Source organism: Fonsecaea multimorphosa (assembly GCF_000836435.1).
Source record: "Fonsecaea multimorphosa CBS 102226 unplaced genomic scaffold supercont1.12, whole genome shotgun sequence".
Lineage (NCBI taxonomy): Eukaryota > Fungi > Ascomycota > Eurotiomycetes > Chaetothyriales > Herpotrichiellaceae > Fonsecaea > Fonsecaea multimorphosa.
Genome location: NW_015971646.1, coordinates 235,761 through 248,630, shown reverse-complemented (window position 1 = coordinate 248,630; position 12,870 = coordinate 235,761). Strand labels below are relative to the sequence as shown.

General features: G+C 52.0%; 4 protein-coding genes across 4 annotated transcripts; 3 read left to right on the top strand and 1 right to left on the bottom strand.

The window, feature by feature from the left end:
- Positions 1-203: 203 nt before the first annotated feature.
- Positions 204-4,578, top strand: Z520_06446 (uncharacterized protein; the record flags this gene model as incomplete). Its single annotated transcript, XM_016776946.1, has 3 exons — positions 204-1,032; positions 1,166-1,422; positions 1,471-4,578. 3 exons carry the CDS (start codon positions 204-206, stop codon positions 4,576-4,578), a joined length of 4,194 nt encoding a protein of 1,397 aa, XP_016631791.1.
- A 164-nt stretch (positions 4,579-4,742) lies between these two features.
- On the bottom strand, positions 4,743-5,781 carry Z520_06445 (uncharacterized protein; the record flags this gene model as incomplete). Its single annotated transcript, XM_016776945.1, has 3 exons — positions 4,743-4,954; positions 5,050-5,140; positions 5,251-5,781. The coding sequence occupies 3 exons, from the start codon at positions 5,779-5,781 to the stop codon at positions 4,743-4,745; spliced, it is 834 nt and encodes a 277-aa protein (XP_016631790.1).
- A 746-nt stretch (positions 5,782-6,527) lies between these two features.
- Positions 6,528-8,381, top strand: Z520_06444 (uncharacterized protein; the record flags this gene model as incomplete). Its single annotated transcript, XM_016776944.1, has 1 exon — positions 6,528-8,381. The coding sequence occupies one exon, from the start codon at positions 6,528-6,530 to the stop codon at positions 8,379-8,381; it is 1,854 nt and encodes a 617-aa protein (XP_016631789.1).
- A 287-nt stretch (positions 8,382-8,668) lies between these two features.
- On the top strand, positions 8,669-12,157 carry Z520_06443 (uncharacterized protein; the record flags this gene model as incomplete). The annotated part of the gene is made up of 2 exons (XM_016776943.1): positions 8,669-8,856; positions 8,911-12,157. The coding sequence occupies 2 exons, from the start codon at positions 8,669-8,671 to the stop codon at positions 12,155-12,157; spliced, it is 3,435 nt and encodes a 1,144-aa protein (XP_016631788.1).
- Between the last annotated feature and the right edge of the window lie 713 nt (positions 12,158-12,870).

The window sequence follows — 12,870 nt, the reverse complement described above, 5'->3', positions numbered from 1 at the left end:
ACATTCCACAAGAACAATATCAAGGTGTGCCGTCGACGGCCTTGGCATTCAACATTCAAATCGAGGAATGAACATTGTTTTCAATAATGACTTTGCATGGTTCAAGTTGTTGATTCTTGATGTCTCGTCCCCTGCGATCGGTTCGCGCCATTGAAACGTTGGACCCTGTCGACAATGTCTAGTCAAGGTTCCATCTTCGCGACATGACCACAAGTACACCAGATGAACGTCAAAATGAGTCTAACGAAGCGCCGCAGAAACATGTCTTCTTCGGTCGCTGGAGAAGCATTTTCAACTTCACAGCAAAAGCACACCTGTCCGTATTATTGCCGGCCGTCATCCTCTCATCCGCAGCAGGATGCTTACAACCAGCAATGGCATTCTTTTTTGGGAAATTCTTCGACACATTTTCAGACTTTGCTGCTGGAAAGACTGACGGCTCGACCTTCATGGAGCGCTCTCTGGGTAGTCTCTATGCGCTCTTGGGAGTGGCAGCCGCCACCTTTTTCTTCAAGGGCATCCTTTTTAGCCTCTGGCTAGTGTTCGGCGAGATGCAGGCAAGGAGAATTCGTGAATTACTCTTCCAATCTCTGCTCGACCGTGAAATAGAGTGGTACGAGGCACGAACGACCGGAGTAGGGACGCTCTTAAACAGGTTCCAGAGGTACGGCGTGCCGAGCATGATTTGGCCTCTCTCTAATGATATCAGACAGATCCGAGAACTGCAGTTAGGGACCTCACAACCTCTTGGGCTCATAATTGTGTGCCTGGTTCAAGCATTGGCTGGACTTAGCCTCGCAATGCTCACAAACTGGAAGTTGACTTTGGTTGTGCTCTCAGATATACCTATCATCGCCGTTGGCAGCACCCTTATTTCTCGACATCTACAGGCGAACATCGACCAGCAGAACAAAAATTTGAACACTGCCACCAGCTTAGCCAACAACTGTGTCACAAACATCGCGACCGTGAAGTGTTTCAACAGCCAGGACCAAGAAGGAGAGAAGTACTCTTCCGCGGTCAGGGCAGCCGGTTTGTTCTCCTCGAAGCAGGCGTTTTCTACTGCGCTGCAGTCCGGTTTTGTACGTTTTACTACAACCGCAATGTTCGTCCAGGGCAAGTTCCTCGCACCTGCCCATAGATCGACTCTCATGAATGTTTGCAGGGTTCTGGTATGGTGGAACACAAGTTCATGCTGGTGCAACTACTGCCGGCAAAGTGGTCACGACATTTTGGGCCTGTCTCATAGCCACGAAAGCGTTTGAGGATATGTTGCCACATTGCATCATCCTCCAACGGAGCCAATTGTCAGCCCTAGCATTGGAGGCAATGGTGGACAAAGTCATGGACGGGCAGCTGCGATTGCGCCAGGTAAGGGGAATATCGCCACAATTTTGCGAAGGGAACATCGAAATCCGGGGGGTATGTGTTCAAGTGTTTGTCGCACGTTGATTGTCTAACTCTGAAAAGGTCTCCTTTGCTTACCCTTCAAGACCTACCACGCTCGCTCTGGACAACTGCACATTATATTTTCCTGCGGGAGAGACCACATTTATCGTGGGTAGGAGCGGATCTGGGAAAAGCACACTCAGCAATATACTGATGAGATTCTATCACCCTAAGAGTGGAGCAATTTTCATCGACGACAATGCTTTGGGAGATATTGATACAAACTGGCTCAGAAACAATATCACTCTGGTGCAACAAAAGTGTGTACTTTTCAATGACACGATTTTCAGAAACGTTGCTCTTGGTCGACGCGAATTCGATCGAGTTACTGAGGCTCGCGTGAACGAATGTCTCGGGATGGCAGCTTTGGAACGCACTGTTGAGCAACTTCCAGAACGTATCCACACTAGAGTTGGGACAGGTGGCTCATCTCTCTCAGGAGGTCAAAAGCAGCGGATTGCCATTGCACGTGCTTGTCTGAGAGATACACCGATCTTGATACTGGACGAAGCAACAAGTGCTCTTGACAACTCGAGCAAGATGGCCGTCATGAGATCCATGCGAGAGTGGCGACGCGGAAAAACGACCATCGTTATTACACATGATCTGAGTCAAATACAAGACAATGATTTCGTGTACGTCCTTGAAACCGGTCGAGTCATTCAGGAAGGTCCGCGTGGAAGTCTTGCCGACTTCAAAAGTACCGCCACTGATCAGGGAGCCTGCGCAAAGGAGCTGACAATCGGACAAATCAATTGCTCCATTGATGGTAACCGACCAATGTCACGCCGCGGCCTTGCGGACTCGCCCAAACCGGTCATCCCATCTTTGCCCTCCAGGAAGGACTCGTTCGATTTCGACACAGCAGCAAGTGTAGAAGGTCACAACTTCGAAGATGTTCGGGGCTCTCAGCAAGGGGTACAACTTGGACATCGACTAAGGAAGGGACTATCTTCAAGCGGTGGAGCTGCACTGAGTCTCCTCAAGCGACAATCGATGGCTCGTGCCAGAGCTATGTACAATCTCGATCAAAGCAGGACATCTGAGCATCACGTAGCGACGTTGCCATCCACAATGTATGCTAGTCCTGGCGTCATTGTTCGCAGATCCATTTTTGTTCCGACCGTTCCGAGGAACCCAAGGATCGGGTACAAACCGTTACCCATACCACCTCTAAGGTACGACTCTTGTGGTGGAAACAAAATTGCAGCTCACGATATCACAGACGTACTTCCTGGTGAAAGAGCGAACCAACAACTACAACCGGCAGCTTCACTCCCCACAATATTGCTTACAATATGGCCTAACCTTGACATTGCTTACCGAAGCAAACTGCTTCTTGGATTGCTCGCAACATTGGTCCACGCAGGATCGCCAGCCGCATTCTCGTATGCGCTCGTGCAAGTCTTTGATACCTATTACTTGCCGACAGGATACCAGAGGAAAGCCTTGATCTACTCAATGGTCGTGATTGGAATCGCCTTCGCCGATGGTTTAGCGTGTTTCTTCATGCAATATCTTCTCGACTCTGCAAGTCAATCGTGGGTGGACACGCTCAGAATCCAAGCATTGCAGCGTATTCTACGTCAACCTAAGGCCTGGTTCGATGAAGAACATAACAATCCCGCAGCTCTCATATCCTCGCTTGATACGAATGCAGAAGAAGTGAAGAACCTTGTGGAAAAGTTTGCGGCCCAGCTCCTCGTCATTGCTGTTATGATGGCCGTGGCCATAATATGGTCGATGTTCTTGTGTTGGAAGATCACACTGGTCAGTCTTGCAGCCTCTCCGGTGCTCTATATTCTGGCAAAGTGTTTTGGAACTGTCTCTACAGTGTGGGAATCTCGATCAAGCTCGGCCAGTGACGTTGTCAATGAAATATTCGTCGAATCTTTCGCAGACATCAAGACAGTTCGATCCCTGACTTTAGAATCTTACTTTCACAAGAAGTATCGCAATGCCACCCGTCAGACCTTTTCCACAGGCGTCCGACGAGCTTTTTACTGCGGTTTCTTCTTCGGCCTATCCGATTCCGCCATCGCTTTTTTCACGCCTATGATTTTCTGGTATGGCGCTCGCCTTGCAAAAGATCAGGAATGGCCGGTCAACTCTATATTTACTGTGTTTGGGCTCCTGTTGTTTTGTACTGCCAACGCGAATGCGGTCCTTACATACATCCCTCAGACCAGCTCTGCGGCGGATACTGCCTGTCGCCTGATTTGGCTTGCACGCATGCAAGTCGACTCTCATGAAGAGGTTGGGAAAGTTCAGCTAGACAAAGCTGATCCAGCCACTCTCTCGGGGCCGATCCATTTTATCAACCTGACATTCTTCTACCCGACCCGACCAGAGGTAGCGGCGCTTCGACGACTGAATCTCACCATACTCCCTGGGAAAGCCACCGCAATAGTAGGAGCCTCGGGCTCTGGAAAGTCAACCATTGTGTCTCTGCTTCTAGGCCTCTACGCCCCAACGGCGGATCACCTCGCACTCTCCCCTTCGAACCCCTGGGAATGTGGTCCGGCATCACTCACCTTGTCCGGCCGCGACATTCGAACACTGGACCTCTCCTCTCTCCGTTCTCTGATCGCCACGGTCCCACAAATCCCCGTGCTCCTCCCCGCAACAGTGCGCGAGAATATCACGTACGGCCTCCCGCCCGACTCCCCCTGGAGATCAGCAACTCGCATCGAATCCGCCGCGCGCTCAGCCGAGATCCACGAATTCATCCAATCCCTCCCGCAAGGCTACGCAACCATCATAGGTGACGGCGGCATCGGTATCTCGGGCGGCCAAGCACAGCGCATCGTCATCGCCCGCGCGCTCATCCGCGACCCCAAGATTCTCATCCTCGACGAAGCGACCAGCGCGTTGGACCGGGAAAGCGCGGCGAGTATTCGAGAGAGCATCAAGAGGCTGAGTCGGGGAAAAAGGGGCAAATTGACTGTTGTGATGGTCACGCACGCGCGGGAGATGATGGAGATTGCAGACCATGTCGTCGTCATGGAGGAGGGGAGCGTGGTTGAACAGGGCGATTTTACGGAGTTGGTCGGGAAGAGAGGGAAGTTGTGGGCACTGCTGAATGCTGGAGATGGTGACGAAGGTGCAAGTCAGACGGCATTTGCTTAAGGCGGACGGTGTCCTTGTGGAGAGGATGGGACGAAGTACACTGTGGAAAGACAATCTGTCTCTATCAATTCTCTTTATATGATGCAGCTCACCCATATCTCTACAAGCCCCCCTTAACTACACTTCCCCTAATTAATCCCAGGCTATGAATAACAGCCTCTCCATCATTCAGTTCCTGCCACTCTGTTCTCTTCAATCCAACTCCTGACCGCCGTCCAGTTCTTGCACGTATGCAACGCGCTCGCGGATCCACTCATCACCGTCTTCTGATGGCCGACGTAGTGATGCGGACCATTGACGTTAAGGGGCGAAAACGCGCCGCCGTCGCGCGTCGGTTCCAGCGTCGTGTCAGCGGCGCAGAGAAGGGCTTGTCGGACTAAATTTTGATGAAACGACAGGGGTTAGTTCAGTTCAAGCGCTAGAGAGAAGAGAGAAGCAAGAAGAAAGAATATGGGAGGAGATCTGACTCACCGTGGTCGAGGCAGTGATAGACTTGGGCTTTCTCGTGAACGTGGGGGTGTTGTTCGTGGTCGTAGTCGATTAGGATTTGGCGGATGAACGCCTAGGCGTGAAACGAGCTCGTGGTCAGTCACAAATCCAATCCTATACAATCGTGCAGCCTGTTGTTGGCCGGGACGGGAATGGGAGGTTCCGGGGTCAGGAAGAGCTTACCAGGCACTCCAATTGCCTCACGACCGCAACATCGTATATCTCGGTATCAGAAACCGCTTGTCCATCTCCATCAACCGCGGCAGCGCTGGGAGGCAGTCCATACTTCCTCGGGTGGCGGACAGATACTCTTCCGTCTCCCTTCGGAAACATGCGCAGCCACGCACGATCGCCTCTGGACCCTTGGAGCTGGAACTCATATCTATCCGCAAATACTGAAGGAGCTGCGCCGAAGGATGGCGTGAAGGTCTGGAGTTGGTGATCCGTATGTGCGGTGCTGTTGGTCTTCCAGTACGCGGACGGGAAGGCAGGGATGACCAGCTGGTGTCGATAGCTGAAGAAAGACCAGGAGAGGGCACCCGCGAAGAGGAGGACGCTGAAGACAACTTTTAGTGGGTGGCGTTTAGAAGTAGAGTCTTCTGCCGGTACAGGCTCTCCAGTGTATTCCCCACGAGGGGATTTGGGCGTCCGCGGAACGACCAGAGCGTCCTTCTCACCGCGGTAGGGTGGGCGGAATCGAAGAGTCGAAGGCATCGTGTGGTCATAGAAGGGCCTTTAAAGTCATTGCTCAACGCAAGAGCGAAGGTATTTGAGGGCTGTCGACGCAGCTTGGACATCAAGAGCAGTTTGAGAACCACTGTGGCGCTGTAAGGCCGCATTAGGCGATTGCAAAGATCCCAAAGACCGCGAGCAATGAAACGGCCAGACAAAGGAACAAAGACCGGTCTGACAAGCAGCTGAATCTGTTGAAAGCGTCCATGGACAAAACCACCTGCATCCATACCACACCACAGTGAATGCAATGAAAGGTAATGGTAGCTTAAGCAATTGGGTCACAGTGTTCAGCGGTTTCGAAGTCGTTGTTCACGTTCAAAGCGTAGCAGTCAGTAAGTGGAATTGCTTCGACAATGGATGCGCACTCGTTTACTGGACAGGACTTCCCTGTATGATACTGGGAAGCTCAGTTACGAGTGGTTCGAGGAATCAGGGAGAAGAAACAGAATAATGGATGAATGTCTTGCCAGCAGTTGAGATTCAGGTTGGGAATCAGGTTGGGCCATGGGGGAGGAGGATAGAGGAATCGGCCCAGGTCAATAAGATGAGGAATCGACCAATCATAATTCGCCCTTAAAGTTCATACCTCTTTCGGAGTTAGCGTGCGGCTGGTCCCGAACTTTACCCGACCAGCATGTTTTTCTTGTTCTCGACGTCGCGAATCTTTCAGCATCGCATTTCACGTCGACGATATAACACAAAACTCACCAGCAAAGGGGCGAATCATGGCAGATACTCAGTCCCGCAAGCGCTCAAGGTCTGCCGATGGCGCGAACTCCGGGAGCGAGTCCTCCGACGATGACTTTGGCCCGGCTTTGCCATCTTCAGTCCCCCCGAAAAAGAAACGCAAGCTCCCATATGAATCTCTGTACGTGGACGCCTTACCAAAAGGGCTGAGGTATTCCAAGTCATTGATGCACAAGGATCAGCTGCTCGCCGTGACGATTGCGCCGTCGCCCGCTGATTTCGTCATCACCACTTCCGTCGATGGCGTTGTTAAATTCTGGAAGAAAATCGCCGTTGGGATCGAGTTCGCCAAAGAGTATCGGGCACATGAAGGACGAATAGTGAGCTCCTCAGTCAGCGTCGACGGAGCTTTCTTCGCCACAGCTGGTGACGAGGACGACAGCACCATCAAGATTTTCGACGTCATTACCTTCGATCTACTGGCTATTTTGAACCTTGAGAGCCCAGCTTCTTGTATATGTTGGGTACATCGGAGAGGAGCTTCGCCGATATTAGCGGTCGCTAGAGGCAAAGAGATACATATCTACGACGATCCCGGTAACTCACAGACGCCCGTGCAAACTTTGTCTTCCCTTCACAGAGCACCGGTGGTTGCTATGGCGTACAACCCAGCCTTTGACTGCGTCGTGTCGGCGGACTCCACCGGCATGATCGAATACTGGCAACCGGGCGACAACTACGAAAAGCCGGACAGCGTTTTCAAGATGAAGTCAATGACAAATCTGTTCGACTTCAAAAAGGCAAAATCCGCCCCTTGCTGTATCACAATATCGCCCTCGGGCTACCAGTTTGCCACGATATCATTTCCAGACCGGAAGATTCGAGTTTTCGACTTTGCTTCCGGCAAGCTCTATCGTTCATACGATGAATCTCTCGAGACAATAACCTCGATGCAACAAGCAGGGACTGCACTCCAGAAGCTCGATGAGGTTGAGTTTGGACGGAGGATGGCGGTTGAGCGCGAACTCGATAGCCCAACCGTCAGGTCGAGAATCAACATTGTGTTTGACGAATCAGGCCACTTCATTGCGTACGGGTCGCTACTAGGAGTCAAGGTCATCAATACCCTCACTAATCGAGTGATGAAAGCGTATGGCAAGGACGAACCATTCCGTGCTCTGAACGTGGCTTTGTATCAGGGCGCTCCCCAGAAGAAAGACGTGGTGACAGTGTCGATGGCTGCTAGTGCCAATCCCCTGCTCAACGAAGCCGAGGCCAGAGACCCCATGCTGTTTGCGACTGCATATGGCAAAGTGCGATTCTACATGTTCACCAACGACGAAGAGATTAGCAAATCCACTCGAGATGTGCAGAATGAGAAACCACGAGTCATATCTGGAAAGAAAAAGGAAGAGAAGAAGGCTCAGTCGGGCACATCTGCCGTCCTGCATACCACCTATGGCGATATCCATATCAGACTGTTTCCGGACAAGGCACCAAAGGCCGTGGAAAACTTCGTCACCCACGCAAGGAACGGCTACTACAACAACACGATCTTCCACCGCGTGATCAGAAAATTCATGATCCAAGGCGGAGATCCGCTGGGCGATGGCACTGGCGGCGAGAGCATCTGGGGGAAAGAATTCGAGGACGAATTTTCTGATCTCAAGCACGACAAGCCGTATACCGTGAGTATGGCTAATGCAGGACCAAACACAAATGGGTCGCAATTCTTCATCACCACCGAGAAAACAACTTGGCTGGACAACAAGCACACCATCTTCGGACGTGCGTACAAAGGTTTGGATGTGATCCATCAAATTGAAAACACAAAGGTACGAAAGGAGAAGCCAGAGGAGGACATTAAGATAGTCAATATCTCAATCAGTTGAGAAGGATAGTGAATACAGTGTGACGGCAATGTGAAGTCAGCCCTTAGTCCCACCAGATACGTAGCAGAAGAGAAGCATCGTTGGCCTTGTATTGAATACCTAGGCACCTAGCCGCCTAGTGAAGACTTCCAGCTGCCTAAACGCCGTGCGTCCCGTCGCGTCTTATTGTTCGCGCCATTCACGTCGCCTTCTCCGCATTTTCAATCTCTCCTCACATCGCGACACATTTATTTTTTTCCGCCAGCACCACTCGCTTCCATGCGCACGGACAGCGCATTGTCGCCGCCATGGTCAAGTTGCGTGTCGCCGCGAGGATCATCTCTGAAGACGAATACCTCAGAAGTCTTCAAGGATCCGCCAGTTCACCGGTCAAAGGCGAGAAGCGGCTAGTTGTGGTTGTGCGAGAACCGTACAAATGGCAGATCGGAACTCTAGCTCTCGAGGTGCAGAGAGCGTACCAAAGTTGTTACCAAGTGTGAGTCCTTTTAATTGCAGGATTGTTGTTCCGCAGATTCTGACTCCAGACCAGTGAGCTCCCGACCATCAAGTACCTTAAGGACAACGAAGACGACTGCGATCTGGACCCTCGCGCATACGTGTCGGATCTCCTCCTCGATGAAGGCAAAGCTCAAATCGATGCCTCAGATCAGCGCGTCACGATCAAGGTCATCCTCGAGCAAGGTCGGGCCCTGCGAGAAGGATCAGTTGCAATTGGCAGTCAGTTGGACCACCCTGTATACCAAATCCAGCTCGAGCAGAGCTCGCGGCCGCCCGTTCCCAAATTCCCTCCTCAGGCTTCCTCGTTAGGCAAACGTCCATTTCCTGCCGATGATGATTACGCTTCGACAGCAACTGTGAGCAAGAGACCCCGCCAAGTCGAGATACCAGAGACACAAAGAGAAGATCAGACTCCAATCTCGTCGATTGAACACGAGGACGGTCAAGGATCACTCGAGCTAGTGGAGGGCACACAGTTTACAAATCCGGACCAGGGTGTGCGAGGACGGCAGTCACTCCTCCAACTTAAACAAGAGTCCCCTGAACTACGGAAGCTGCTGCAGAATGTCGCTCCAGCGACTCTTGACGAGCTTGAGGAATTGGCAGAACGCCCACCAACCTTTGGGTCCAATAAGAGACAGATGAATGGGTCGGCATATCCCCGTGATTCTCGTCAATCGCATCAACCAAACGGGCTCCAACCATCGATCGATTCCTTCGGACGCCTGCAGAGGCGCTCGCAAGGACCTATTACTCCCCCCTCAGAATTGTCAAGAAGGCTTTCAACATCTGCGAACCATCAGAGCCGACGCGTTGAAGAGGGCGCAAAACCCACTGCTCGGTCGGCATCAACATCGGCTAGCAAGTTTAAGAGACGGGACATATACGACTATCCGGAATCGGATATTGATGACTCGCAAATGTCCCCGCGGTCACGACAAGCACAACTGAGCAACCGAGACTCAAGGGGCAGATTATCGCATATTGAGAGCCTACAATCTCCTCGGGAACACGGAGAAGGCGACGACGGGCTCAGCATCAGTCAAGCTATTGATGTTCTAGATGATGAGTCCGTCTTCGAGGACAGCCGCTCTATCGTTCCTTCTCTGCCAGCAGCTCAGCCCGTCGCTGGCAAGAGGAATTCAGGCTCCCCTGACGAGTTTGACAACAGCATCTATGAAGACGCTGAGATGGGAGACGGTCAACACTCGGGCCTGATAGATACGAACATGTCCAAAGACACAGGGGGTAAAAAGGCAGCAGAACCTCAGCAGTTAAACGAGGAAGACAAAGAAAACGCACCATCGGCTACGACATCTACCACACCCCGCAAGGATGTTGCGAAGGCCACACATGCTGAAAACGCTGCATTAAGAACACCGGGCGATATTTACACTGCCAAATCCACCAGCTTGTCAAAGAACGACCAGGCTGGTGAGAGTCGACCTGAGGCGAAGAGGGTTCGGAAACGCAAATCAGACACATTTAGCGCGGATGGCAGCCAGCAAGGACCTGTACAGCGACCGGACAAGTCTGTCAAGGCTGGTGCAGACAAAAAAGCTAAGCAAGCCCCTAAATCTAGCAAGAAGACTAAGGAATCACAGAGGGTGTCCACTCTTGACAGTCCAGGGGAGCAGTTATCCCAGAATCTTTGGGAGTCGACGGGCAATCAACTACCCATCGAGGATGTGAACAAGAGACTTGCAAGCGTACAGCAGAAATCTGCATTGACAACACCGGCAAAAAAGAATAAGCCAAATCAGCCAGACAAAGCTGCCGAGGGGCCAAGTTCTGGATTGTCACGTTCAACAGCATCAAAAAAGGATGGGACATCCACTACGCCTGCAGAGCGGACCAAGAACAAACGATCGCTAGAGAAACCAGCTGTGGCACCGGCGACTCCAGGGACGGTTGCAGCCGGCCCTTCGCCCACCATTGTCCTTCCTGCCTCCCAGCAAGACCAGGGGAATGCCAATTTACTTACGAAGCCTCTTCCGAACTGGGGATCTGCAAACGCTGCCGCTGACAAACGGAGCCCTTCAAGAAGTGTCGTGGGTGGAGAGGGAGTTGCCAAAGAGGTCGACTCAGGAAAGAACTCATCCGCTCATCTGGGCTTGACCCCGGAAGAGATCAAGATCTTGGAAAGCCGCAAAGACATGACGAAAGAGCAATATGAGGCAGAGAAGAAGCGGCGACAATTAGAGGCGAAAAAGATTGCCGAAGGTCAAAAGAAGCAAGGAGCCGCTTCTAAAAAGAAGCCCACCACGGACAGATCGTGGGTGGACAAGAGCGTAGAGCCGCAGCGTTCCAAGTCCTCTGAACCGAAACCTGCTGGAACATTGACGAAGAGCAAGACGCCGAAAAGTCATTCCACTGAAAATGATTCACCCATCCCAGCCAACAAGACAACAAGACCCGCCGCCACTGATGATATCGAAGAACCGAAACAAGGGACAACTAGCTCAGGCTCAGCGAAAGCAAACTCGGTAAGACGGGAGTCGTCCAGCACGACGGTTTCGAAATCTCAAATCGCAGATTCCAAAGTGCCGCCAAAGACCCCCGCAAAAGTACCCACGAAGAGCCCATCCGTAAAGTCGTCCACAGTCAGCAAGACGCCCAGACCAAGTGTGCCCCCACAACCGACAGGAGGGAGGGCGACGAGCTCTTCTGTGGCCGGGAGATCATCCACACCGGCACCGCCGATCGCAAAGACCGGTGAGTCGAAAGCAGTAGGAAAGACGCCAGCAAAAACTCCTCTTCCAGCGAGAAAACCCACACTAGAAACGGCCAAGCGGCTCGTCGATCTCCACGAGGTGGTCCGCAGCGCAAACAAAGCAGCCAAGTCTGTAGGGGACAGCATGCTTTCTCGTTTGAACGCAGCCAAGCAGAAGCAGAAGCCGTCTATCTTCACTGTCGATGATGATGACGACGACGAGGAAGAGGAGAGTGACGATAGCGAGGACGACGATAAGGAAGGGGAGGTGAAGAAGGTCTTTCCGGCTACTCGCAAGACTGCAGGTGGTCAGGACGAGAGCAAGAAGAGGAGCAATGACAAGCACGACGATGATGATGACTCGTCGACCTCGTCAACGTCATCGGAGGAAGTAGGGGAGAAGGACCCGACTGGAAACAGAACGAATCAACCGAAAGGGAAACCGTCCGCTCGACCTGTTCCGAGGACGCGGGATGAGCGCGGCGCATCAGATGATGACGACTCCTCCTCCTCCGACGATAACGGTTCCAGCGACGAAGACAGTGGTGAGGGTGATGAACTGTAGACTCGCATCTGCTTCAGCATGGTGTTGGTGACGGATAGAGCTGTTTGTTGTTCATGGCCCAACGAGCCCCAAGGTTCCTGGTCGTGAAATTGGAGACTCCTGGATAAAGACTTGGACTCGTGAAGAGTAATTTCTCGGGTACGTAGCTTCGTTGGAAATATGACGGAATGACCGATCGGAAGGGTCGGTGAATGTATTCTCTCTCTCTCTTTGTTGTTTCTGTCTAAACTTGAAGTAAAGTACGCAACACCTGTACCTTTAGTAACTCGCACCGAACGAATCCCATCCGCTGTCCGACCAGGCTTGAGAGAGTTTCTCCCAGTCCCCCAGTCCCTACCTCCCTAGTAGTAGGTATTCCTCATCAGTGCCCAATCCTGAGCACCGATCAACAATCAATCATACGGATCCGATCCCCCCACCCACCCAAATTCCGCTCGCTGGCCACACTCCTACTCCGATTCATGCAGGGGGGTTAAAAAAAGGGCGTTGATCTCGAGCCAGAATTGGCTTGTCGAAGAGTCTGGTATGGTGGGTGACCTTTGATTGGATCGGAGTCAGATCTTTGGGGAGGACTTTTTTTCACCTTGCGGGCTGCAATCTTTTGTTCCAGCAAGAGGGACATTTTTTTGCTGGGGGATGGGGGTTGTTATTGGGGAACCGGACATTGAGCACTTTTTTGTGGCTGAAAATGAATGCCATGATAACCTGGGTTT